We start from the raw sequence: 23,182 nt of genomic DNA, 5'->3' as shown, positions 1-23,182 counted from the left end.
TTATCCCCAAAGCGGTGCAGAGCAAACAAACAGTCCTGTGAGTGTCTGCTCCGCGAATTTGGGTCGGGGTGCTACGGAATGTCTTCCCAGGTATTTTTTGGCCGTCTTGCAATCTTCCCTTACTGTCATCCTTGTGACTCTTCATGGGCGTTTGCAGCGGGAAAGTGAATCGGGAGGCACATTCGCGGGCTCTGCATACGCGAGGTGGAAAGGCGATGTCGCTGTTAGGCGCCTGGCCTGTCGTTTTGTCCGTTTCCGCTGCTCCTAGCCTGCCTTTCAGTGTGCTTTCAATGTCCCCGCCCCTGCCGTGCAGTTGAGAACGAGGCCCACTGCGACTTTGTGAAGCTGCGGGAGATGCTGATTCGGGTGAACATGGAGGACCTCCGGGAGCAGACCCACAGCCGGCACTACGAGCTGTACCGCCGCTGCAAGCTGGAGGAGATGGGCTTCCAGGACACCGACCCCGACAGCAAGCCCTTCAGGTACCTCTCTGGCCAGCCCAGCCCACCCAGGGGCTGCGGAAGGCTTGCCCGGGAGAATTCACACGGGAGGCGAGACGCGGGTGCCGAGACCTTAGAGCAGCAGGGCTGTCACCTGCCCGGTCCACTCTGTCGCCCCCGCGGCTGTGGCAGAGCGGGCTTGTCGAGCGCCCGGCCCCGGAGGCCCAGAGGACCCAGGGAGGGGGCGGGGGGGGGGCGGGGGGCGGCGGGCAGGGGCGGGGCGCCCAAGCTCCTTGCTGCGCGCGCACGTATGCACATGCGCACTAGCCGCGGGCAACTCTAGCAGAGGGGACTCCGGAGCCGAGGCTGTTTTCTGCAACGTGGCAGTTTGTGCCTGTCCTCTGACCCACGTCCTTCAGCAGACTCCGACTGCCCCGCCGGGTGTCCAACCCGCTCCTTCCCCTCCTTCCCATTATCAAACCAGGTGGGACCAGGTGGCCGTCATTGCACGCGTATCAGTGAACTTCAGGCCCTTCAGGCGCTGTCCCTAGTGTCTGGCGTTCAGGCGCAAGTTTGGTTTTGACCACCGGGTGTTAATAACCATTGACGTCCGTCTCAAATCAGAACTTGAGGTGCTTTCAGAGAAGAGGACTGTTTTCAAAGCGGTTTGCTATGCCGACAGGAACCACACGCCAAGTATCATCGTCTGATCTGTATGCATGCGGCGTGACCTAAGTCCCACATTAAAAAAAAAAATTCTTTTAATCTTTATTTATTTTGAGAGAGAGACAGCGTGTGAGCAGGGGAGGGGCAGAGAGGGAGGGAGACAAAAATGTGAAGCAGGCTCCAGGCTGTCAGCACAGAGCCTGGTGCAGGGCTCGAACTCACGAACTGTGAGATCGTGACCTGAACTGAAGTCGGACGCTCAACCGACTGAGCCACCCAGGCGCCCCAAGCCCCACATTTTAAATTATGTGGTGCCCTTTATTACAGCTCAGTCCCCTCTCAGGAAATGTCAGGCCGCAGTTAGGAAGTCAGGGAGATATTTGCGGGCTAAGAAAGCTTTCAGATGGGCTCCGAGTCCCATCTTTGATTTAAACTCAACGTTAGATATTCCTACCCCACTGCCTCCTTTCCGGAAATTCTCTCTGCCCTGGCTTTTCTAGCACCGACCTGTCTGGTTTGAGTCCTTCTCTCGCTACTCCTTCTTGGCTTCATGGCACCCCCATTTTCTTCAGCTTACTCCTTTTTTTTTTTTTAAGTGTATTCATTTATTTGGGAGGGACAGAGACAGCGCAAGCTGGGGAGGGGCAGAGAGAGAAGGAGAGAGGATCCCAAGCAGGCTCTGTGCTGTCAGTGGGACTCGAAGTCCTGGAGATGTGAGATCGTGACCTGAGCTAAAACCAAGAGCAGATGCTTAACCGACTGAGCCACCCAGGCACCCCCCGAATTATTTTAAAGTGCGTCCAAGCTCCAGGAGTTCTGCTTCCCTTACTGTTCCCTAACTTCCCCCAAATCCTCTGTCCCTACCAGCCCTTCACATTCAGATCCCATCATTTCTTTTTCTTTTTTCTCCTATTTCCTCCATACCCCACCCACCTCCTCTCTGGCAACCACCAGTTTGTTCTCTGTATTGAAGAGTCTGGTTTTTTTGTTTGTTTGTTTGTCTTTTTTTCCTTCAATTGTTTTGTTTCTTAAATCCCACATGTGAATGAAATCTCATGGTATTTGTCTTTCTCCGACAGATTTATTTCACTTAGCGTTAACACCCTCTGGCTCCATCCATATTGTGGCAAATGGCAAGATCTCATTCTTTTTGTGCGTGTGTGTGGCTTTTTGTGTGTGTGGGAGGCAGAGATCCCATCATTTATTTGGATTGTTGGGAAGTCTGTCCATCATGCAGCAGCCAGAGTGGTCTTTCTCATTTTCAAATTGCCTGAAAAAAAAAAACCAGTCCTCCTGCTTAAAACCCCGCAGTGGATACATGACCAAGTCTGTAACACAGCGTCCAACACCTACTCTCTCCTGTCAGACAGACTCAGGAATCTCAACGCCCTCTACTTCACAGCTTGCTTGATCCCCTCCCGCCATGTTGAACTACGCCTGGTTCCCCAAGTACATCATCCTTTCTCCACACGTGCCTTTCCACATGCCGCCCTCTTCGGAGCATGATTCCTCCTCTTCTTCACTAGGCTGACTCCTGTTTCTATAAAACTGAGTCCAGGCCGGGGTCAGGGAGACTTGGCCTAGGCATCTCCCAGTAGACCATGAGTTCCTTGATGGTGGGCATAGTGGCTGTCCGCTCTAGATGTTGAGTGACTAGCATAGTGTCACTTAGTTCTGTGTCTAGCACATGATGGAGTCTCACCAAGTGTTTGAAATAGTTCATTAAGGGGCACCTGGTTGGCTCAGTCAGTTGACCGTCTAACTCTTGATTTAGGCTCAGGTCATGATTTCATGGTCATAGGATCGAGCCCATGTTGGGCTCAGCACTTAGAGCATGGAGCATGCTTGGGATTCTCTCTCCCTCTCTCTCTGACCCTCCCCCCGTCAAAAAAATAAAATAAACTTGAAAAAAGAAAGAAATAGCTCATGAACTGTTATAGCTAGTTAATAGCTCATTAACTATTAACTCTGAAACTGCAGTCAGTTTCAGAGCCAGGACCTGGGAGCACAATGCAGAGGAAGGATCCAGATTAAGAGATGAGAGACCCAGCTTCCGGTCCCTGCCCTTCGCCTGACTAGCCGTGTGGTCTTGAGCAAATCACCTCACCTCTCTGGTCCGGTTTCCTCGCCTGTGTAACCAGGGCACAGAAGCAGATGTTCTAAGTCCGGTTCCAAATATTGTGTCCGTTCACCAGGGCTGCCCTGTCCCCCTCAAGCAGCCCTGTGATCCTGCAGTCACATGCTAGGCAAGCTGCCTGCAGCTCTGCGGTTCTGTTTTTGCACCTGTCCCGGAATTGGGGGAGGCTGGGGGGAACCCGAGGAGGATCGCCGGCGCCAGTTTTCATTGAATGGGAACCGTTCCAGAGGCAGGGGGATTAACCTGACCGTGTCTGCAGCTTACAGGAGACGTATGAGGCCAAAAGGAACGAGTTCCTAGGGGAGCTCCAGAAGAAAGAGGAAGAGATGAGACAGATGTTCGTCCAGAGAGTCAAAGAGAAGGAAGCTGAACTTAAAGAGGCGGAGAAAGAGGTAAATGCAACCCTGAGTGCCCAGGAGGCAAGAAAGAGGGGGCTGAGCTTGGGCACAGCAGGGGCTTCGGCCCCAGGAGCACAGCCAGCTAGAGCCTTGCAGCTTCCAGGCAGGAAGGGGTGCGGTATCTGCAGCCCTGCCTTGGCTGGCACCGAGGGCACTGAGAGATCTATGTCTTCTTCTTTTCTTCTTAATGTTTTTTTATTTTTGAGAGAGAAAGAGAGAGGGTGCACCCAAGTGGGGGAGAGGCAGAGAGAGGAGAACAGAGGACCCGAAGCTGGCTGTGCGCTGATAGCAGTGAACCCAACGTGGGGCTTCAACTCAAATGCGAGGTCATGACCTGAGCCAAAGTTGGGACGTTCAACCGATGGAGCCACCCAGGCAGCCCCAGATACATGTCATTTTGATCCCTCATTCCCCAAGGCCAGGATGTGTTCTCGTTCTCTGAGCTACATAATTCTCTAGAGCTGCACACTCCCATATGGTAGCCACTAGCCACCTGGGGCTATTTAAATTTAAATGAATTAAAATTAAGTAAAATTGAAAACTCGGTTCCTCCGCATTTCAAATGCTCAGTCCTCATGTGACTAGTGGCGATCGGATTGGACAGCCCAGGTACAGAATATTTCCATTACCGCAGAAAGTTCTAGTGGGCAACGCTGCTCAAGAATCAAGACGTGACCTACCCCCTCAGAGTCAGGTGCAGACTCATTCTTTTCCCTCTTCCTGGCAGGTCAGAGCTCGGTAGGGACAGGTGATCACTTTCTTGGCCGTCCCACCCCATGCTACCTGCTCTGACGGCCACAGGGAAAGGTGTTCCCAGGCGGTCCTAAGGACCTTGCTGAAACCTACATCAGTGACAGCTGGGGCATTTCCCTGGTCACTTGGATATTCGGTCCCATTTCACATTAGCAATAAGGGAACATCTGTGCAGCCCTGGCAAGTTTTTAAACTCCGGTTGGTCTATCTGGGGTTTTCATCAGGTAAGTCATGGCTGACAGAGTGAAGTTCGTCCTCCAACCATTGCCTTGTCCCCAAGGTCCACTACTGGTTTGCCTGCTGCTGCCCAAGTCAGTGGCCTCAGCTACGGTTTTAGCCATCAGTGACTGCTTCATCTCTCTGGGCCTTGAGACCCATACAGAACGGAAGGACCGGGGCGCCTGGGGGGCTCAGTTGGTTGAGTGTCTGATTCTTGATCTTGGCTCAGGTCATGATCTCACGGTTCATGAGACTGAGCCCTGCGTTGGGCTCTGCGCTGGGTGGGAGCCTGCTTAAGATTCTCTTTCTCCTTCTCCCTCTGCCCCTGCCCCATTCGTGCTCACTTTCTCTCTCTCTCTAAAAAAAAGTGGGGCGGGGGGGCGCCTGGGTGGCTCAGTTAGTTGAGCGACCGACTTGGGCTCAGGTCATGATCTCACGGTTTGTGAGTTCGAGCCCCGCGTCGGGCTCCGTGCTGACAGCTCAGAGCCTGGAGCCTGCTTCGGATTCTCTCTCTCTGCCCCTCCCCCACTCATGCTCTGTCTCGCTCTGTCTCAGAAATGAACAAACATTTTTTAAAATTAAAAAAAAAATAAAAGGGAAGCATTTACTTACTTCCCAAGTCTCTTCCCCCTGTCATCTGCTGTGGCTCTCTAGGGTCATCACCAAAGTCCATGGCATGGATATTGATTTTATTTCAGTGTCACTTTCCAAAAGAAAAATGTCACCCGGTAGTTTTGGAGGGAGTTGTGAGGAGATCTCAAAGATGAATGAAAGGCCAAGGAACAAAAGCCAGGTTAGAGCAGCTGATGGGCAGGGCTTCCACCACCCTACCCCAAGTGGCTACTGAAAGCTGGTCCACACGGCAAGCCTGGCACCCACCGGCCCTCACTACGTGGCAGTCCCAAATACCTGTAGGACCCGGACACCTGGCCCCCTCCGTCCTGTGCTTCGAGTGCCACAGAATCCTAAGTTCTCTCCAAAAGCGAGTGAGGTTATGCTTGGTCCATTCTTAGTATTCAGGGTAATCGATCACATTCTAGTTTGCCACCACAATGGCCTGCCAGAATATTCTTCCCATTCTCCTTTGGGTGTCTGATTCTTTTTTTTTTTTTTTTTTTTTAATTTACTTAATTTTGAGAGAGAGCACAAGCCGGGAAGGGGCAGAGAGTGGGGGGTGGGGCATAGAAGATCCGAAGTGGGCTCTGCATGGACAGCAGCGAGCTCGATGCAGGGCTCGAACTCCCGAACCGTGAGGTCATGACCTATGCCCAAGTCAGACGCTCGACCGACTGAGCCACCCAGGTGTCCCCTGGGTGTCTGGTTCTGTTCAGAGCTAGCTGGGTCTCCCCTTGGTCAAAGCTGAGGTCTCTGCACTCATTCTATTTTATAAAATTCTTTTCTCTCCTTCCATGTCTGAGGACAAGTATTTTCTCTGACCAGCTTTGGCATTGCAGAAGTCTTCTCTGCAATCCTTGATGATCCTCCTTGATTAAAGGCGCATAAGAGGGGCGCCTGGGTGGCGCAGTCGGTTAAGCGTCCGATTTCAGCCAGGTCACGATCTCGCGCTCCGTGAGTTCGAGCCCCGCGTCAGGCTCTGGGCTGATGGCTCAGAGCCTGGAGCCTGTTTCCGATTCTGTGTCTCCCTCTCTCTCTGCCCCTCCCCCGTTAATGCTCTCTCTCTCTCTGTCCCAAAAATAAACGTTGAAAAAAAAAAAGGCGCATAAGAAAAGGCAGGGGCCCCTTTCATATCGGGAGATCTCACAATATCATCCTCTAAAGAATGGTTTCACCTTGGACAAATTCCTTAACTTCTCCAACCTTCTGTTTCCTCATGACGTACAGATGATAACAGAAAGGCTATTGATACTCACAATTAATATGGCCATAGTTCCCTGCCCATATTCAAGAGCAGAAACGTGGAGGTAAAGTGGCAGGAGAAGGGAACTCTCCAGAACACAGTGCCCTTTGGGGCCCTCATATCAGTTCCTGGCAGAGAGTCTCCTAAGGTCCCAGGGCCCTGAAGGACGCCCCCCCCCCCCCCGCTGCCAGTACCTACCCGCCCCGGGCCGGCTCAGCTGGGAACTCACTGTAAGCAAGGACTGTCCTCAGACTCCCTGTGCCCCCCGCCAGCTGCATGAGAAGTTTGACCGGCTGAAGAAGCTACACCAGGACGAGAAGAAGAAACTGGAGGATAAGAAGAAATCTCTGGACGATGAAGTGAATGCCTTCAAACAGAGAAAGACGGCGGCTGAGCTGCTCCAGTCGCAGGGCTCCCAGGCCGGAGGCTCCCAGACGCTGAAAAGGGACAAAGAGAAGAAAAAGTAAGTGCTAGGCTGCTCTGGGCTTCTGGCTTCTTTCTCCTCCTGCTCCTCCCCCCTCAGTGCAGGGCCTGGAGACAGATGGGCCTGAGGGCTGGTGGCCCGAGGTGAGCCGTGGGCTGACAGATGCACTTGGGGACCCAGAACTGGCCTCAGTGTCCCCTGAGTTTGGGTGACTTGAGACTAGGGACGGCTGACGTCCCAGAGGCCCGGCACCTGTGCTCGGCCGCTTAGGAAAGCCCTGCAAAGCTCTAGGTAGGGGGAGAGGGAGGGACAGGAGAGGAGAGGCAACCGGAATGTGGGAGGGGACAAAGAAGAAAGAAGGAAATCAAAAGAGCTCTAGAGTTGTAAGAAAGCGATGGATGAAAGGAAGGGTAGATAGAGGGTCGGGGGGAGAGAGAGCGCCTTGGCGGAGCCTCTGGGCACCCCCTTTCTCCCCAGAGGTTGGCGCCGATCTGGCTCACGGGCCGGCCTGCTCATCCTGTGTCCGAGGTGTTCACCTCCCCATGCCTGTAGCCACCACCCCCCCCAACCCCATTCTCACTTAGCTGCAGCCAGCAGTTGAATTGCTGCTACTGAAGGCTGCTGCCCAGTCCTGGTCTCCCACCCTGTGCTCTCCATCCCTCTTGGCTGCTTAGCTCTTTCAGGCCTGGGCTGCTGAGAACTTGGTGGGGAGACCTCAGGTGCTAGTAGATTCCGTGTGGCCCACCCTCAAGGTGGAGAGTGATTGCACAGGGTGTCTAGGTCTCCTGGGATCTGGTAAGGCAGGCTAGCGTGGATTCCCGCCTACGTGTGGGTCCGTAACCCTGACCCAATGCCAGGCTTTGCTTGCCGAAGTCACCCATTTGTCATCCCGGAGCCAGAGGACAGGGAAGCATTTCCAGAGGGATGTACACAACACCAGGAACTGTCCGGTCGTCCCTTTTGCTCTAGTTTCTGCAGTGGGACTCGGGGAGCCCTTGGAGGCACTGTTGGGCGATGTCCTTACTAAAGGGGCCTGAGGGTCTGAAAGGTGTCCAGGGTCATTGCCTTCTGTTCTTAGCTACTTGTTCCTGACTCAACTGTTGGACATTTGCCGGAAGGAGGAAACCTCTAACTTGCCTCTGTGCCTGGCCAATCGCTTAGGAGTGAAACAGTGGCTTCCGTACAACAGTAAAAGATCTAATATTTGTAGGCACTCAACTTGGCAATCCAATGACTCAAAAGTGTAATTTGAACACTTTCACCAATCAGTCCAGAGATGTTTGTTACGGAGTTAAACCACTAGGTGTCAGATCACTGACTAATGAACTTTTTTTGGTGTTACCTGATGGATAAGCTTTAACTAGCCAGAAAAGGAGTGTCACTGGACACACGGATCTGGCATTGTGTGTTAGTTGCACCAGCAGGAATGGGTTCCTATTTTTAAGATCAGAAAAACCTAAATGTGTCTTCCGGCTCCAACCGGCTGCCTTCATAGCCTGTGGTATTTGTCAACTCAATCCCTGGGGCAGCTTCGTGGCCCGCTTGCCGGAACTAGGAGATTCCTTTGTTTGGACCCCACTGACACTGAACTATAAATACTCCCAATTCAGTTATTCAGTGGAAGTTTCTGTCAGACCAGGTTCTCTCCTAGTTGTCTCACATGAACTGATCCCCCTCTCTCACTCCAGGCAGAGGACCCTATATAGGGAGGCGTGTCTCTCCAGTCTCCAGGAATATTTGGAATTGGTGGCGGCGCCTTTGTCCAATTCCGAGACGTATGAAAACCTTGCTGGCGTGTGGGACTTCATATTAGCAATCAGGGCAAAATAGACTGTCGTCTCCCATCTTTCCAGACACAGAAATGGCCCAGGCCTGGGCTTCTTTTTTTGTTTTAATAATTTTTTTTTAATGTCTACTTACCTTTGAGAGAAAGAGACAGACAGAGTGTGAGCAGGGGAGGGGGCAGAGAGAGAGAGGGAGACACAGAATCCGAAGCGGGCTCCAGGCTCTGTGCCGTCGGCACAGAGCCCCATGCAGGGCTTGAACTCACGACCCATGAGATCATGACCTGAGCTGAAGTTGGACGCTAAACGGACTGAGCCACCCAGGTGCTCCTTGGGCTTCTTCTGTGATGCCATGAACAGTTGGCTAAATTCTGGAAAACCCTTCTTTAGATCTGGGCCACTCTGCTCCCATAGTGCTGCTGGTGGGCGGGGGGGGGGGAGGTTTGGAGGGTAGAGGCGGTGGCAGGAGGCACTTCTTAAGAGTTGGTGGTTGGATGTAATAGAGTCACATACTCAGAATTTCCACTGGCTGCCCTGAAAGAGGTTACGAAAGAATATTGGTGTTCCCGGGGTCCCTCCCAGCCCGCCCTTCCTCCCCGCCCCCACTCTTCCTCATTTCCTTTGATCTCTAACCTGTCATTGTTTGTGTCAGCTCATAATATTGGATTTCTCCTCAAGCTCACTCCCTCTTCATCAGCTCTTACTGTTTTACAGTTAACTCTGCTGTTTGCTGCATGCTGCATGAGACCCAGGGTCCTGGTAAGCTTTATTAACTCTAAATAGAACCGCCAGTGGCTTCTAGAACACATGTCCCCACATCCCACTCCCCACCCAACATCTAATCACGCAAGAAGCCACTCCACTGTCCTAGCTCTTGGGACTTTACAGTATGGGGACATAGTTTGCTGTGGTCTCAGGTGTACGTGTGGAATGTTTGCCTGCGTGGTTCAAAGCGGAGCGTTTTCGGACTCGCTGCTGGAAGAGTTGAGTAGCGCAGGAGGATCCCGTGGGTCCTCAATATTTGAGGTTTCAATTGTGGCCGTTCTTTTTTTTCTTACAAGTGCCTTAGTCATTGCTTTCAAAATTAACTAACGTGTAAGTGACGAGGGAAGCTTTTGGGTTTGCGAGGCTGTCCTGCAATGTCACACTTGGCATTGACCCCAGGTTTGGGTATGTTCCAAGTCAATGGAAACTTGCTTCTCTATTTCCCTGTGGTGGCTGTTTCTTATTCAAGGGGTTCAAGTTCTCAAATTCCCTTTGGCTATGTGCACCCCTCTCCCCCCCCCCCAAAAAAAACCCTATAGTAAAAGTGGAAGAAAAGAGATTTCAAATATTATAGAGACTTCCTCACATTTCATTTTATGAATACCAGCTTTCATGTACGCCTTTGACAAGAAGGTAAGCAGGTAACCTTTGGTAACATGGATTCCTGAGGGCTGGGCGTTACGTCTACAGACTGAATAAAAGCCGTCCTTGACGTCATGTGGTTTATAGGTTGGTTGTAGCAATGATTAAGCACCTTCTGTCTATTCTTCTAGGCTCAGTGAGCAGGGAGGAAACATAAATATGTTTCATTTAACATAATTAGGCCTAATACTGTTTTTTACACTTTATCATAGAAACTTCCAAACAGGAACAAAAGAAGAGAGAAGATAGTATAACGCAGCCCCGTGTGCCCAAACCCTGCCCCCAAACAACTGTCAACATCTGGCCAGTCCCATTTCCTCTATTATCCCAAACATGCTGGAGCACTAGAAAGCAAAACCCACATCGTTTCATCTGGAAATACTTTAGCATGTAGCTCTAAGAGCCAGCGATGCTTAAAAAAAAACAAACATAACCACTACGCTACCATTATCACACCTACAAAATTAACAATTTGTTAACGTAAAATTTCTAGTCAGTGTTCAGAATACTCTAGTTGTCTCATAAATGCCTGTTCCGCATGGTTTGTTTGGATCAGGGAATATAAAACACTGAGAAGACTTCTCCCCACTCACCAATGTAGTTTATGATTTAAATGGCAAGCCCGCTGTGAAGTCGCCAAACCGATGGCCACAGCTACTACTCTGGGGACTTTGGACAGCGGGCAAAACATCCTACTTTCAAGCAAGTCTCGAAGAGGAAGTCCAGGCAGGCTTCTGGAACATAAAGCCCCTGAAACAGCCGAAGGGAACAACCCTCAAAGAACAACGAGATGATATATTGTCTGGCTGACAGGCGAGTCTCGGGGCCCCTGTTAGTTGACAGGAATGAAAGGGCCGACTTCCATTTAGGAAGGCCACGGGCTCCTACAGCGCGTGTCTGCTGCTGTAGTTCTGGTGCCCAGCCAAGTGGCTGATGCCCAGAGGAGCTCCGTTCTTTGTTCCCCCATTTTCAGTGAGGACAGCAGGAAAGCTGTATCGCGGTAGCTTAGGTCTCAGTTGATTCGGGTTTCGGTGCACATGGCTTGTCACAACTCGGGTCAGGTTTCCCTGAGTAGATCGTTGTCGGTAGCCATTATGAAAATGAATTCTGGCGAAACGATCATTAAAGCCGCGCCGTACCAGTGAGAAGCAATTGGCACACGGTGGGAACAGCCAACCCCAACCCCGAGTGTCGGCTTCTCCTGGCAGGCTTCTCCCCAGTAGACCGCGAAAGTGGTTCCAATCCAAATAAGGGAGGGAGGCCTTGGCCCCATGGGATCTGAAAGCCACAAAGGAAGCCTGCCCCCTCCCCAAAGCCCTCGGTCCAGGGGCGGATCACAAAGGCCACCCCTCATTGACTGGAGTGCCAGCAGAGGGAGGCTCTCTGTTTCCTCACTGCTTTCGAAATTGCTTGAGGTGCTGCGGCCCGCTGTCTGCAATTGTAAGAGAAATTCCTCTGTGACCCGTACGCAGTCGCAGATACCGTATGTCGGTGGCTACTGGCCCCTTGACCCGTGTGTGGGGGGGGGCGTGCAGCACGTGGACAGTACACACATGCCCAAATATATCCACCTTCCCGTGCAGCCTAGAGCATAGGCCATCGCAGTGTTGTTGAGGCCTCTCTTCCCCTCGGGAGTAGACAGACTAAAATAAGAGGTGAGCATTTTGTATAGTGTTTTAACACTTTCCAGAGCGTGTCTCCAGACGATATATTCTTTTCACCTCGCAACAATCATGGGAGGTAGAGAAGGAAGGAATAATTAATCTTCAGTTTGCAAGATGAGCAAATGGAGGAGTGAGCGATTTCGGAGCCTTACCAAGGGTCACACAGTGAGTTAGTGGCAGAACTGGAACAAGAAAGCAGAACGCCTAATTTCTGGTATAAATGGCTATTCACATGAGAGGGAGAGAATGTGTGGGTGTGTGGATATGTTCACTCTGAGGAAGTGACTACAAATATACTCACATCTCACATCTGCATATGCCTTTAACTATCCCTCGCGACTATCTAATAGCTTTTATTTAATGAGATAAACGTATTCTTTGCGGGTAATAAAACGGAGGCTAGAAACACAGGCAAGGAGTTGTCAGGAACACGTCAGTGTGATGGAAAGAGTCTTGATCAAAGAGCCAAAGGAGTCAGGTTCTGATCCTGTGACTCTTTCTTTGTGACCACGGAAACGTCCGTCGGTATCTCTGTTCCCGTCTCCTCGTAAGTTTCAAAAGGGGATTGATACTACTTGGCTCTGCTAATGTCACCGGCATGAAAGTTTAAATGACAGCAAGGTGAAAGTGCTGGGCGAACACAAACCCATAATGGATTTGCCGTAGCTCAGGTCTGTCAGATAACTGTGGTCCGGACCCTATTGCAGAACCCCTCAACCATCCCCGGATACTTCTCCAACCGTCTTGCCCCGGGGCACCAGTCAGTTGACTGGGGCTGCTCCCAAGTAAGCTCCACCCCCTCTGCTTCCCCTAAGGGACAGCGCGGTCGGTGGCTGAGAGCCTGAGAGCCTGGCGCTCTATCCAGTGGCCTGAGGCCACCTGGAGATTTGCTGACTGGATTCCTGTAGTGTCTGCGTGGGGGGGGGGGGGGGGGAGGGCATTAGGACCTAGTAATTCAGAAGAAAGTATTCTGGTGGCTGTTGATAATGATTTTGCCAGCTTAACGCCACTGTCCTGCCATTCAGAGGTGTGTGGGGGTGTGTGAGAGAGAAAGCATGTTCCCAGGAGCCAATGCAGTTAAGACCCTATTCTAACATAGCTGTATTCTAATTATCCATTAGTCGTCATGACAATTTTCTTCTAACCTTTTTTTTTTTGGTACATTAATCCATCCGTTCATTAACCCAACTTCTCTTTTCATTTTCAGTTTGGGCTTCCTGTAGACGCCCTTTTCCTGCGCAACAGAGCTGGGCCTCCCTTTCTCTAACTCCCCCTTAACACGTCCGGGGGAGCACGCCACCTGTGCCCTCCCCTCTCTTCCTGCCAAAGTTTATAGAAGCCCGGGAGTCTGAGGATGGTGTCTGGCCTCTGGTCGAGAAGCCAGCGGTCGCCGTGGTTCGGAGATGCCTGGCGCATCCCAGCCCCCCTCCTGGCGCCTCCCCCGCCGGCCTCTCCCCGGCCATCTTTGCCACACTGTGACACGTTCCATGGTCCCATCTGCCCTTCCCCACCACCAGCTTCCCTGCTCGTGACTGCTGCTTGTTCCCCTGAAGTATTTGCGTCCACCGTGGATGGGTCAGAGCCAGTCAGCACGGCTCTTCCCCTTGGTCCCCAGGCACCGGGCCACGGCCCCTTCTGAGAGGGCTCCAGTAGGAGGTCCTCTGGTGCCTTTTCCCTCTGGCCTCCGAGCCCAGCCCTTTCCAGTTTTGAGTTGCTCCGAGTAGGTGCACTCAAGTGGTGTTAAAAATCCAGAACGCGTTTAGTTATGCCGAGGCCTTTCCAGAAAACTCGACTGCTGAAGAACATAGCATAGATTTCTCCTCTCTATAATGCCGGGTACCCCACAAATGCAGAAGGGAGAATAAACCTGAATATTCTCACCAGCCTAGTGTCTTCAATGATAGACTTCTGGAATTCTTCTGAGGTGTCTCAGTATCTTTGTAATCTCCCTTAGGGCTCCACACCACCCCAATCAGGCAGAGCCAGTAGCAGGCCCACGTTGGAAACTGCCAAACCGAGCGGTCAAAAAAGCAATGTCTTTCAGTTTTGCACTGATGGGTCTTCCCGTCTATTTAGCGCATGTCAGGAGTTTTAATCCGTATTTTGCATGTGTCCTCCCCCCTCCCCCCGCCCCCATAAGAAGAGGTGAGACAATCGGTTGGGGAGGCAAACACCAGGTGTTGTGCTTTGGAAGGTCCCAAACCTTATCTCCAGTCTAAAACTGTTCCAGCCCCAATTTTTATCACGGGCCCACCTGATAGTGACTTTGGGAACCCGTGTGAGGTAAAGAGCCCTCCAACGTCAGGGCCACGAGGTACAGTGTGGCCTTTGGTGTTTGGCCAGCGAGAGCGAGAGAGAGCGAGCGAGCGAGCGAGCGAGCTGAAGGTCACCTGGCAATGATGTGTGGCTAACACGCCGTTTCTCTGCCCTTCCTTTGCAGTAATCCATGGCTGTGTACTGAATAGTATCCCCTGCTACAGCTGGACTGGACTCCATTTAGCCTTTTAAAGCCAAGGCTCCTATTTTAACTGACAGCTTTCCTTTGGGGTGCCAGGCAGCATCCCCCACCCCTGCCGTGTACTTCACTTTGAGCCCCATTTCTTCTTTTGAGTTCTGCCTCCGAGTCCACTGGCACTGATCATGACCTTCTTTTGTATATCTTTTTTTTTTTTTTGAGGTTTTTTTTTTTCCTTATCGCCTTTTTTTTCCTCCTTCTTCAAAACACACAGTTAAACCAGGCTATGCCAAATTTTCCGGGCTTTTTGCAGTGTTGAGAATGGGGAGGGGGTTTCCTCTCTTCCATGGTAGGAAGCGAAAAGTAGAAAAAACAAACACACACACACACACACACACACACACACACTTTACATTTTCTTGCTGGCAGAACAAGCGCGCGGTTTTGCTGTGTATTGTTTGGTGAGTCACTGATTGGTTAGTGACCAGAGGCGAGTATGAAACATAAGCTAGTTTCTTGAGAAATTAGCAAGGGCCTTTAGAAAGTCTCATCGTGGAGCATGTTTGGAGACCCCGTGCTTGGAGGTTCAAAACAGTATAAAACACACAAAAACGTGGATACTCAGCCAGTAGCTCAGAGAGATGCTACGTTAAAGTTGTCAAGTCTCCTTGGGAAAGGCATCTTATTTGCAGCTTTGATGTCTCCGTGTCCGGTTTTACGGCTATTTCCCCCGAGAACCTCAAACTTAAACAACCAGTGGACTCCCATTATTCTGGGTTATTATTTGCATTACAAGTAGGAGCCCCCCTCATTTACATTTGTTTACGGATTAACTACTTGAGACCTGTGGAGTTCCCGAAAACTTCAAAAGTAGTAGCCCACCCAGCCTTTGGGAGGACTTCAGGGACTAGGCAGAAATTTCGCCTCGAGGGAGAAACTTCGGTCCATTAAACAGATAATGACCCGCTTCGCCCGCCCCTCCCCGGTAAGGGCAATTGAGGCCCAGAGAGGTCCAGGGACTTGCCAGATGTCCCAGTTGTGTTTCACAGCAGAAGCCAGGCGACATTCAGTGTGTCCTGACTCCCGATCCGTTTCACAACTGGATTCAACCTGTTCCTATATGTTCCTGGAGACCCAGGTCTTTTGATGTTCGGAGAAAATGAATAGTTAGCATCACAGGGCCTTTGAAGGGTTTTTTTCCCCCCCAGAGAAAAACATCTGAGGATGGAGTGGGTAGGGGCGGGCAAAGCAGCGGACCAGGCCAGCTCCTGAATTGAGTGTTTCTGCTGACGGTGCCTGTTGGCTGGTCGGCTTTCCTGGAAGTCTGGAGTGGGGCCCAGGCCTGCGAATGTTTACCAGGTGCCCTAGATGATCCTCGTAATCAAGGAAGTTTGGTAAACAAAAAATCGAACCTGGGAGTGAACATGAGGCCTTTAGAAAGCCGATTAAAAGGGTTAAAATAGTTATTTTATTGGGTAGCTTTTCTCACTGTAGACAGAAAGGGGTTTCTTTTTTCCTTCTGCAGTGAAAAGGCTATTAAATTAGTACAATGGTTCTTGTTTTTCTTAAGTACCTAAATACTCTGTTAACTTCAGGTGAAAGAAAACCAGTCATTAGGAATGGTCCGAGCTTTCCTGGAAAATCCCCACATGTGATCACGATCACGATCACGATCACACACACACACAAACACACATGCGCGCGCACACACACACACACACACACACCCTCATTTCTCTTAAGCCGAGAAGTTTGCTTTTCCTACCTGAGGTGCAGATCACTTTTGGTTTTGGTTTTGGTTTTAATCATTTGGCATTCACATGTGGCTGTTTTGAATTAAAACAAGAAGCTTTAAACTGGTGTGTGGTGTTCTTAAAAACCTTCTCGGCAAATTTCCCAGTGTTTGCCGTCTATCAGTGTCCCCATCTCTAACCTGTCTTCTCCAAGTGTAATCTCTGCTACCTCGCACTGCCCACTCCCCTTGCCTTGTCTTACTTTGGATGTCCTTTTTCTTCGGCTAATTTCGTGTTTTCTTTCTCTTTTCTCTCTCCCTCTCTAGCTTTTTTTAATCTTGTCTCCAGCAGCTGCACTAAGTCTAAAGGAGAAGACTGCCATTATAGAAGAGTTAGGGTTCCATATTGTCTCAAACCAGAAACCAACCAACCCCCTCTCCCCTCAAACTGCGCGCGCACACACACACCGCACACTCCACAAGTGTTCATGTGTCCCTGTGTCCAGGCAAGAAGCTCTCTCCTGACTTACTTGGTATTTTAAATGGAAATATCCTAACCTAACAAGGCAGGAAAAGAACCTTCAGAGCTGGAGAATGGACCAAATGTGACCTCAGAGAGACAACTGCAGACGACTCACCCAAGTGTAAGTGACTGGGGCCGGAGACCTCAGCTGTGGGTGTGGATGTGCTGTTCACAAGTTTTCTGTTTTTCCTCTTTAAATGCCAATTCTCCGGTTCGATGGGTTGACTGTCTAAGGCCACCATTAAACATCTTTGAATACGGAAGAGAAAGCCACGCGACAGTCCTATCTTCAGCATTCACAGACCTTCTGCAGACCTCCCCTCTCAGCAAGGGGGGAAGTGGATCCGCTAACACTCAGGTGGGGAAGGGAGAGACAGGAGGCGGGTTTAAACTTAGAGCAAAATGACTTCATTCAACCCTCCGAGGCCAGTTGGGGTTTTGAGAGAGGGTTCCGTCCAACCCGGGTTCTGCAAGGAGAGCTTTGATGTTGAGAAATCTGCCTTGAATTCATTGGTTTAACTTGCATCAAAATACCATGTATGTGAGTGTGCTTATTCCCGTATAGCCCTACCACCATCGCCATTCCGCTGTCCAGGGTCTCCTGAGAGAGCCTCTTTGCATGTTTTCCAGAATCTGTGTTTGTTTTTCCTTTCTTCTCCTTCGTTCCTTTTTTTTTTTTTTTTTTTTTTTTTTTTTTTTTGCTCAAGAGTGTGACCAGTCACTGCCCCTCTGGGGCTTTCACTCGCCAGGAGAAACCTCCCGAAACCAGCACTGTTTAGCTTGGTACCTTTCTAATGTCCATGTCAATTTTCAATAAAATTCAAAGAAATGCTCAATGGCTGTGTGATCTGATCTTAAATCCTTAAGGGATGCGTTCCACCACGGTTTGCCCTGGGCGGGGTGGGTGGCTGCCTTCCACGTGGATGACTTAAGAGGCTCAGGGAGGTGAGCCCGTGTGCAATCTTAGGAGGTGGGCCCTGCTGTGCCCCTCCTCCCCATTTAGGCCTGAAATTCCCACGGGGCGGGGTGGGGGTGGGGCAGGGGCAGGAAGTCCTCTACTTTTCCTTCATTAGCGTGGATTTAACTGCTGCGTTGAGCTGATTATCCTCCAGGATAAAAGGTGTCTTGGAAATGAAGTGCCAGATCCTCCCAAGATTCTGGGATGAGTTTTGATTCCTGAAGCAAATTCAGAACTCTGCGCCGCATGTTTTCTTTCATGTAACCCTGTGATGTGAGCATCCCGAAAATTCATGAACATGACTGTTCTTTATGACAGTCTATAGATAGCAAGTAGGACTTTATGTCCTGGGTCTACCAGGGAGGGAAGCCTTCTGTTGTCCCCAGCATGAAAGTAGACAAGAGGGGAGGACGGTCAGTTTTCGACAATTCCGGTTGCAGTCCAGGTAGGGTTTTCTTTTCCTCGGCTTCATTTTCCTATTGGTCAGATGCGGGAGACCCTAGCGTGGTCCCTATCCTCTCTCTCTGTACCGGAGGAAACGACACTGGCCTGCGTCTGCGCAGCTCGCACACTAGGGGGCAGTCGAGAGAGAGAGAGAGAAAAAAAAAAACACTCGCTTATGACGTCACTGAGCAGGGGCGGGCACTTAGGTGTGGAAAAATACAGGCTCTGGAGCCAAGCACCCTTGCTATCCGTGTGTGCTCCGGGGCAAGTTGGGTTAAAAACTTCTCTGTAAAAGGAGAATATAAGTAATTCCCTTGCAGGGTGATTGTGAAAGCTACGTGAGCTAATGTAACTTAACGACCTGGTTGTTCCATAAGCCACAGCCCTTATTAAGGATGGAGTTTTCCCTTTACTTGGAGCACTTTAGGTTCCTCTAATCTAGGGTTTCTCAACCTCAGCACTATTGACTTTTGAGGCCAGAGACTTCCGTGTCGTAGGGGCTGCCCTGTGCATTGCAGCCTGTTTAGCAGCGTCCCTACCTACTAGAAGTCAGTAGCACCCACCTCTCCCCCCAAGTTGTGATAACCAAAAATGTCTCCTGATGTTGCCAAATGCCTCCTGGGGGGCCAAATCGTCCCATGTTGAGAACCATTGTTGTAAGCCAGGGGTCAGCAAACTTTTTCTATAAAGGACCAGCTGGTAAGTTATTTTAGGCTTTGCAGGCAATGTGGCCTCTGCAACCTGTTCAACTGTTACTATAGCACAAACACAAAAGCAGCCATAGATAACTATGTAAAAGGACTGAGCATAGGCTGGGTGCCAATAAGACTTTACTTATAGATACTGAAATTTAAAATTCACCCGTGAGGGGCGCCTGGGTGGCTCAGTTAGTTGAGCGTCTGACTTTGGCTCAGGTCATGATTTTGCGGTCTGTGAGTTCGAGCCCTGCGTCAGGCTCTGTGCTGAGCCTGGAGCCTGCTTCAGAGTCTGTGTCTCCCTCTCTCTCTCTGCCCCTTCCCAGCTCGTACTCTGTCTCTCTCTCAAAAATAAAGAAACATTAAAAAAATAAAAACAAAATTCACGCGTGAATTTCATTTTCCCATGTCCTGAATTATTGCTGTTGATTTTGTCCAAACATCCAAAAATGTAAAAACCATTCTCAGCATGAGGGCCTTTCAAATGCAGGCGGTGGGACCAGTTTGGGCCTGTGAGCTGTAGTTTGCCGACCCCACCTCTAAGGCATTTTAGTGCTTAGTGATGCATCAACCACACCAAAGGTATTAGAAGTAACTGGCCAGTCAAAAGAAATCAGAAATAAAGACAAACGGCTGAACACTTAATGCAAGGTAGTGGGGGGTGGGGTGGGGTGGGGTGGGCGTGGGGGATGGGTTTAACTAAAATGTGCATACAGTTTTGCTGGAGCATCGGTGGGGCCAGGGGCCTGCTGTGGCCATGAGGGCGTGCTCCTGGGGCACTGCTGAGCAGGTGACAATGCCAACTGCTTCTAGGGAAAGAGCTGGGCCCCTAGAACCCTCAACAAAGACCTAGCAACCAGGGCTCCAGTTGTAAGCCCTGAGATTAAGCAGTACCCTCTGCTCTCTGAAATGCCCCCACTTAGGGAGACTGCTCTCTTTGCCACAAGCACAGCTTTCTTGCAAAGCCACTCTTTTCAAATGTGGGTACCCCTTGAAAGAGTTCTGTATCAGAACAGTGGTACCTCACTGTGGTTTTGCTGCCTGGTCCTACCTTACACTGGTGTCTCTCCAGATCCTGCACCACCTCCTAGCTTGTTTGGCTTGGGCTTTAGAAAGTCCCTGCCCTGGGCTCAACAGCTGTAAAAAAGTATATGTCTATCTGTTATGTATAGACTTGGGGCCAAACTCCTTATTTTGGGTTTGGGCTTAAATTACTTGTGCTCAATCTAACAATAAGGATATACTGAACACCTTCTGTGGGTTCGGCCCAGTGCCCTATGCTATGGGGGATACCTTTGCATGAGATCCAGTTAGATTCTGCTTTTGAGGAACTTACAGGCTAGCCGCATCTCATCTACTCAACCAGATGCTTCAATCCTTCCTGATACCCAGTCTTCATTCTAGTCCCTCAGTCTGCACAGGCCTCTCCTGGAGTTACAGAAACTAGTTGGTGACTTTGTCTAAAATATCCTCTACTGATTTAAATCCTGCTTTCGAGGCTCAGGCCCTACCTTCTCCTTGACGTCCTTCTTGACCCCATCCACGTATCCTGATCTCTTCTCCATTTTCAAACTTCCTAGTTGAACTTTTATCTCTGCTGCCTCCTGTTTCAGAGACATCCCTCCCCAAGAGATGTTAAGCTTCCTAAGGGTAGGAACATCATTTATAGCGCTTCAGAGAGCCCAGTAAAGTTGGACACACAATAAAAAGTAAGAGGTAGCTAGATTGAGATTTTCCAACAATGTAGGGAGTTATTGCACTTTTCAAACATTTAATTTTGGAATTAAGTTATGAGAATACTATAAAGTATATCCACACACTTGAGGCACCTGGGTGGCTCAGTCAGTTAAGTGTCTGACTCTTGGTTTCGGCTCATGTCGTGATCTGATGGTTTGTGAATTCAAGCCCCGCAATCAGGCTGTTAGCACAGAGCCTGCTTGGGATTCTGTCTCTCCCTTTCTCTGCTCCTTTCCTGCTTGCTCTCTCTCTCTCTCTTTCTCAAAATAAATAAACTTTAAATGAGACAAAATCTTAAAAAAATCGATTATTTTCATTTTAGGTCAAGGTGTTGCCCACTTTCTCCACTATATAATTACTGGGGCTTTTTCCCCCTTCTTTGCTACTAATAATCTGTGGGGGGAAACCATAAGTTCATGCACATATCCTACTGCTCCTCAAAAATTCCCCCCCTAGATTTAGTATCTATTGATAATTCTTGCCTGAACCAATCTGCAAAATGACGATTTTCCAACTCGAGCACTCCCTTCATTTTTACTGGTCAGCACATAGTAAGTGAGGGCATTCCCTTCTCCCACGTTACTTCTTTATCTACTTCGTATCGCTGTGGACTTAAGGCTTCCTATTTTTTCAATAGTTCATTACTGTCCTTAATAATTTTGATGCTCAAATTACCAAGAGTTGATCAGTGGGAGCACTCAGCTATTGCTTTTGATCCACTAGGAAACATTCCGCAAGAGGATATTGTAGTGTAGACTACTGTGGTCAAGAATTTTCGGTGATCTAATTTCTGGGGTCGTTTATGGGCGTGGGGTAGGGCCAGGCTCCAGGTTTCCCTCTTTTCATCACTCACTGACTCCCCCACAGGAAAGGGCAGGGAAAGGACAGCTCAGAGCTGTCAGTGTGTGTGTGTGTGTGTGTGTGTGTGTGTAGTGTAAAGACAGTGGCAAGGGCCTGTGTTAGAGCAGAGAAAGATGATGGAGGAGAGGACGATGGATGATTACACCAAGTTTCTGGATCATTTTAGGATTGTGATGGCTGCCTTGGGGCACCTAGGCAGCTCAGTTGGTTGGTTAAGCATCTGACTTCGGCTCAGGTCATGATCCAGTGGTTCATGGGTTTGAGCCCCGCGTCAGGCTCTGTGCTGACAGCTCAGAGCCTGGAGCCTGCTTCGGATTCTGTGTCTCCCTCTCTCTCTGCCCATCCCCCGCTCATACTCTGTCTCTGTGTCTCTCTCTCAAAAATAAATAAAACATTAAAAAAATTGTTTTAAAAGATTGTGATGGCTGACTTTATCATTGCTCCCTCCCACACCTCCCTTCAACCATGGTTCAGATAATTCTGCTTAGAGGTTTCAGCTCTTACTCACTGGGCTGAAGATAGGTTGGCTGAAGGATTTTTTGATCAGAAGGATTACCAGGGAAAGAAGGTCATGGAATATCATGCAAGTTTTTGTTTCATTTTCTAGAGGATGGAAGTGTTTTTTTCCATAGTGGGAATTACAAATGAAATCCAGTTATGGTGGTCCCAGGGGAAATGGCCCCTAACATCAGTTTCATTGCCTTTCATTTTTTTGTAAGTTTATTTATTTTGAGAGAGAGAGAGCGGGGGAAGGACAGGAAGAGAGGGAGAGAGAATCCCAAGCAGGCTCTGCAGTGCAGAGCCTGATGCAGGGCTCAAACTCACGAAAGGCAAGATTGTGACCTGAGCTGAAGTCCAACACTTAGCCAACTGAGCCACCCAGGTGCCCTAGCCTTTCATTTTATAACCCAAGTTCAAAACTCAGACTGCAATTATTTGTTGCTATATGGTGGGAAAGCTTTTTTTTTTTTAATTTTTTTCAACGTTTTTATTTATTTTTGGGACAGAGAGAGACAGAGCATGAACGGGGGAGGGGCAGAGAGAGAGGGAGACACAGAATCAGAAGCAGGCTCCAGGCTCCGAGCCATCAGCCCAGAGCCTGACGCGGGGCTCGAACTCACGGACCGTGAGATCGTGACCTGGCTGAAGTCGGACGCTTACCCGACTGCGCCACCCAGGCGCCCCGGGAAAGCTTTAATCCAAGCTGAGAGGAAGGAGTTTTTATTTTTTTCAAATCTCTTTCTAGGAGAGATGTGTATTGAATACAATGCTGATTTTGATAAAAGTTGGCAGTTTAGGCTGAAATTAACCCAGCTGTGAAATAATAAATCGGCTTAAAATGTAAGCTCCAAGAAAATGAATTTCACGAGATTGGGACAATGGGAAGAGCCTTCATTCATTCAGCAATTCATTTAATTCAACAAGTACCTATGGGGCGTCTACAGGAGCCAGGTGTTGGTGGTGCTAAAACCGAAATGGATGCGTTCCTTGTTTTCATGGAGCTGCCATGGTTGGGGGAGGGCGGGAATAGCCAAGCTGTACAAAATGAATTTCAAAAGGTGATACATTCTGTGAGGAAGAAGAAAAAAACAAAGCAAAACAAACTCAGGGCAGTGCAAATGACTGGGGGAGCACTGGCTAAGGAGTCAGGTGACCGAGATTCTGATCTCAGCTTTGCCGGGAATGGTCTACACCCTTCAGCAAGTCACTTTACCTCTCGGGCCTTATTTTTGTGACTCATACAAGGGTGACTTGAATGTATGAGCTCTGAGCTTCCTTCCTAGTATCGTGTTCTCTGACTTGATTTGAAGACCACCATGACGTCGATAAATCTGAACGCTTACCATTGAGTGAGAAACCAAGCGCACTCTGTGTAATGGGACAGACGTGGAAATAAATCATTATGAAACTGTAAAAAGTGCTATATCTTCTTAGTCCATACACCCCTACACGTTAGATGTGTCACGCAATGAGAAATATGTCATTTAAAAATATATACAATTTAGGGGCGCCTGGGTGGCTCAGTC

At 49.6% G+C, this 23,182-nt stretch overlaps 1 protein-coding gene across 8 annotated transcripts in view; it reads left to right on the top strand.

The window, feature by feature from the left end:
- The window catches only part of SEPTIN6 (septin 6), a 67,636-nt gene extending 50,340 nt beyond the window's left edge, over nucleotides 1–17,296 (top strand). For 2 of the 8 annotated variants that reach the window (XM_043571105.1, XM_043571104.1), the window contains 4 exons: nucleotides 314–482; nucleotides 3,503–3,635; nucleotides 6,744–6,934; nucleotides 14,191–17,296. In XM_043571105.1, the coding sequence (XP_043427040.1) occupies nucleotides 314–482; nucleotides 3,503–3,635; nucleotides 6,744–6,934; nucleotides 14,191–14,215 (518 nt within the window). In that variant the 3' untranslated portion in view covers nucleotides 14,216–17,296. Of the gene's footprint in view, nucleotides 1–313; nucleotides 483–3,502; nucleotides 3,636–6,743; nucleotides 6,935–9,393; nucleotides 9,439–12,957; nucleotides 13,634–14,190 lie in introns of those variants that run through there. The other 6 variants (XM_043571110.1, XM_043571109.1, XM_043571108.1 and 3 more) reach the window with 4 other exon arrangements.
- Nucleotides 17,297–23,182: the final 5,886 nt, after the last annotated feature.

Source organism: Prionailurus bengalensis, chromosome X, assembly GCF_016509475.1.
Source record: "Prionailurus bengalensis isolate Pbe53 chromosome X, Fcat_Pben_1.1_paternal_pri, whole genome shotgun sequence".
Classification (NCBI taxonomy): domain Eukaryota; kingdom Metazoa; phylum Chordata; class Mammalia; order Carnivora; family Felidae; genus Prionailurus; species Prionailurus bengalensis.
This window is presented reverse-complemented; position numbering and strand designations above follow the sequence as displayed.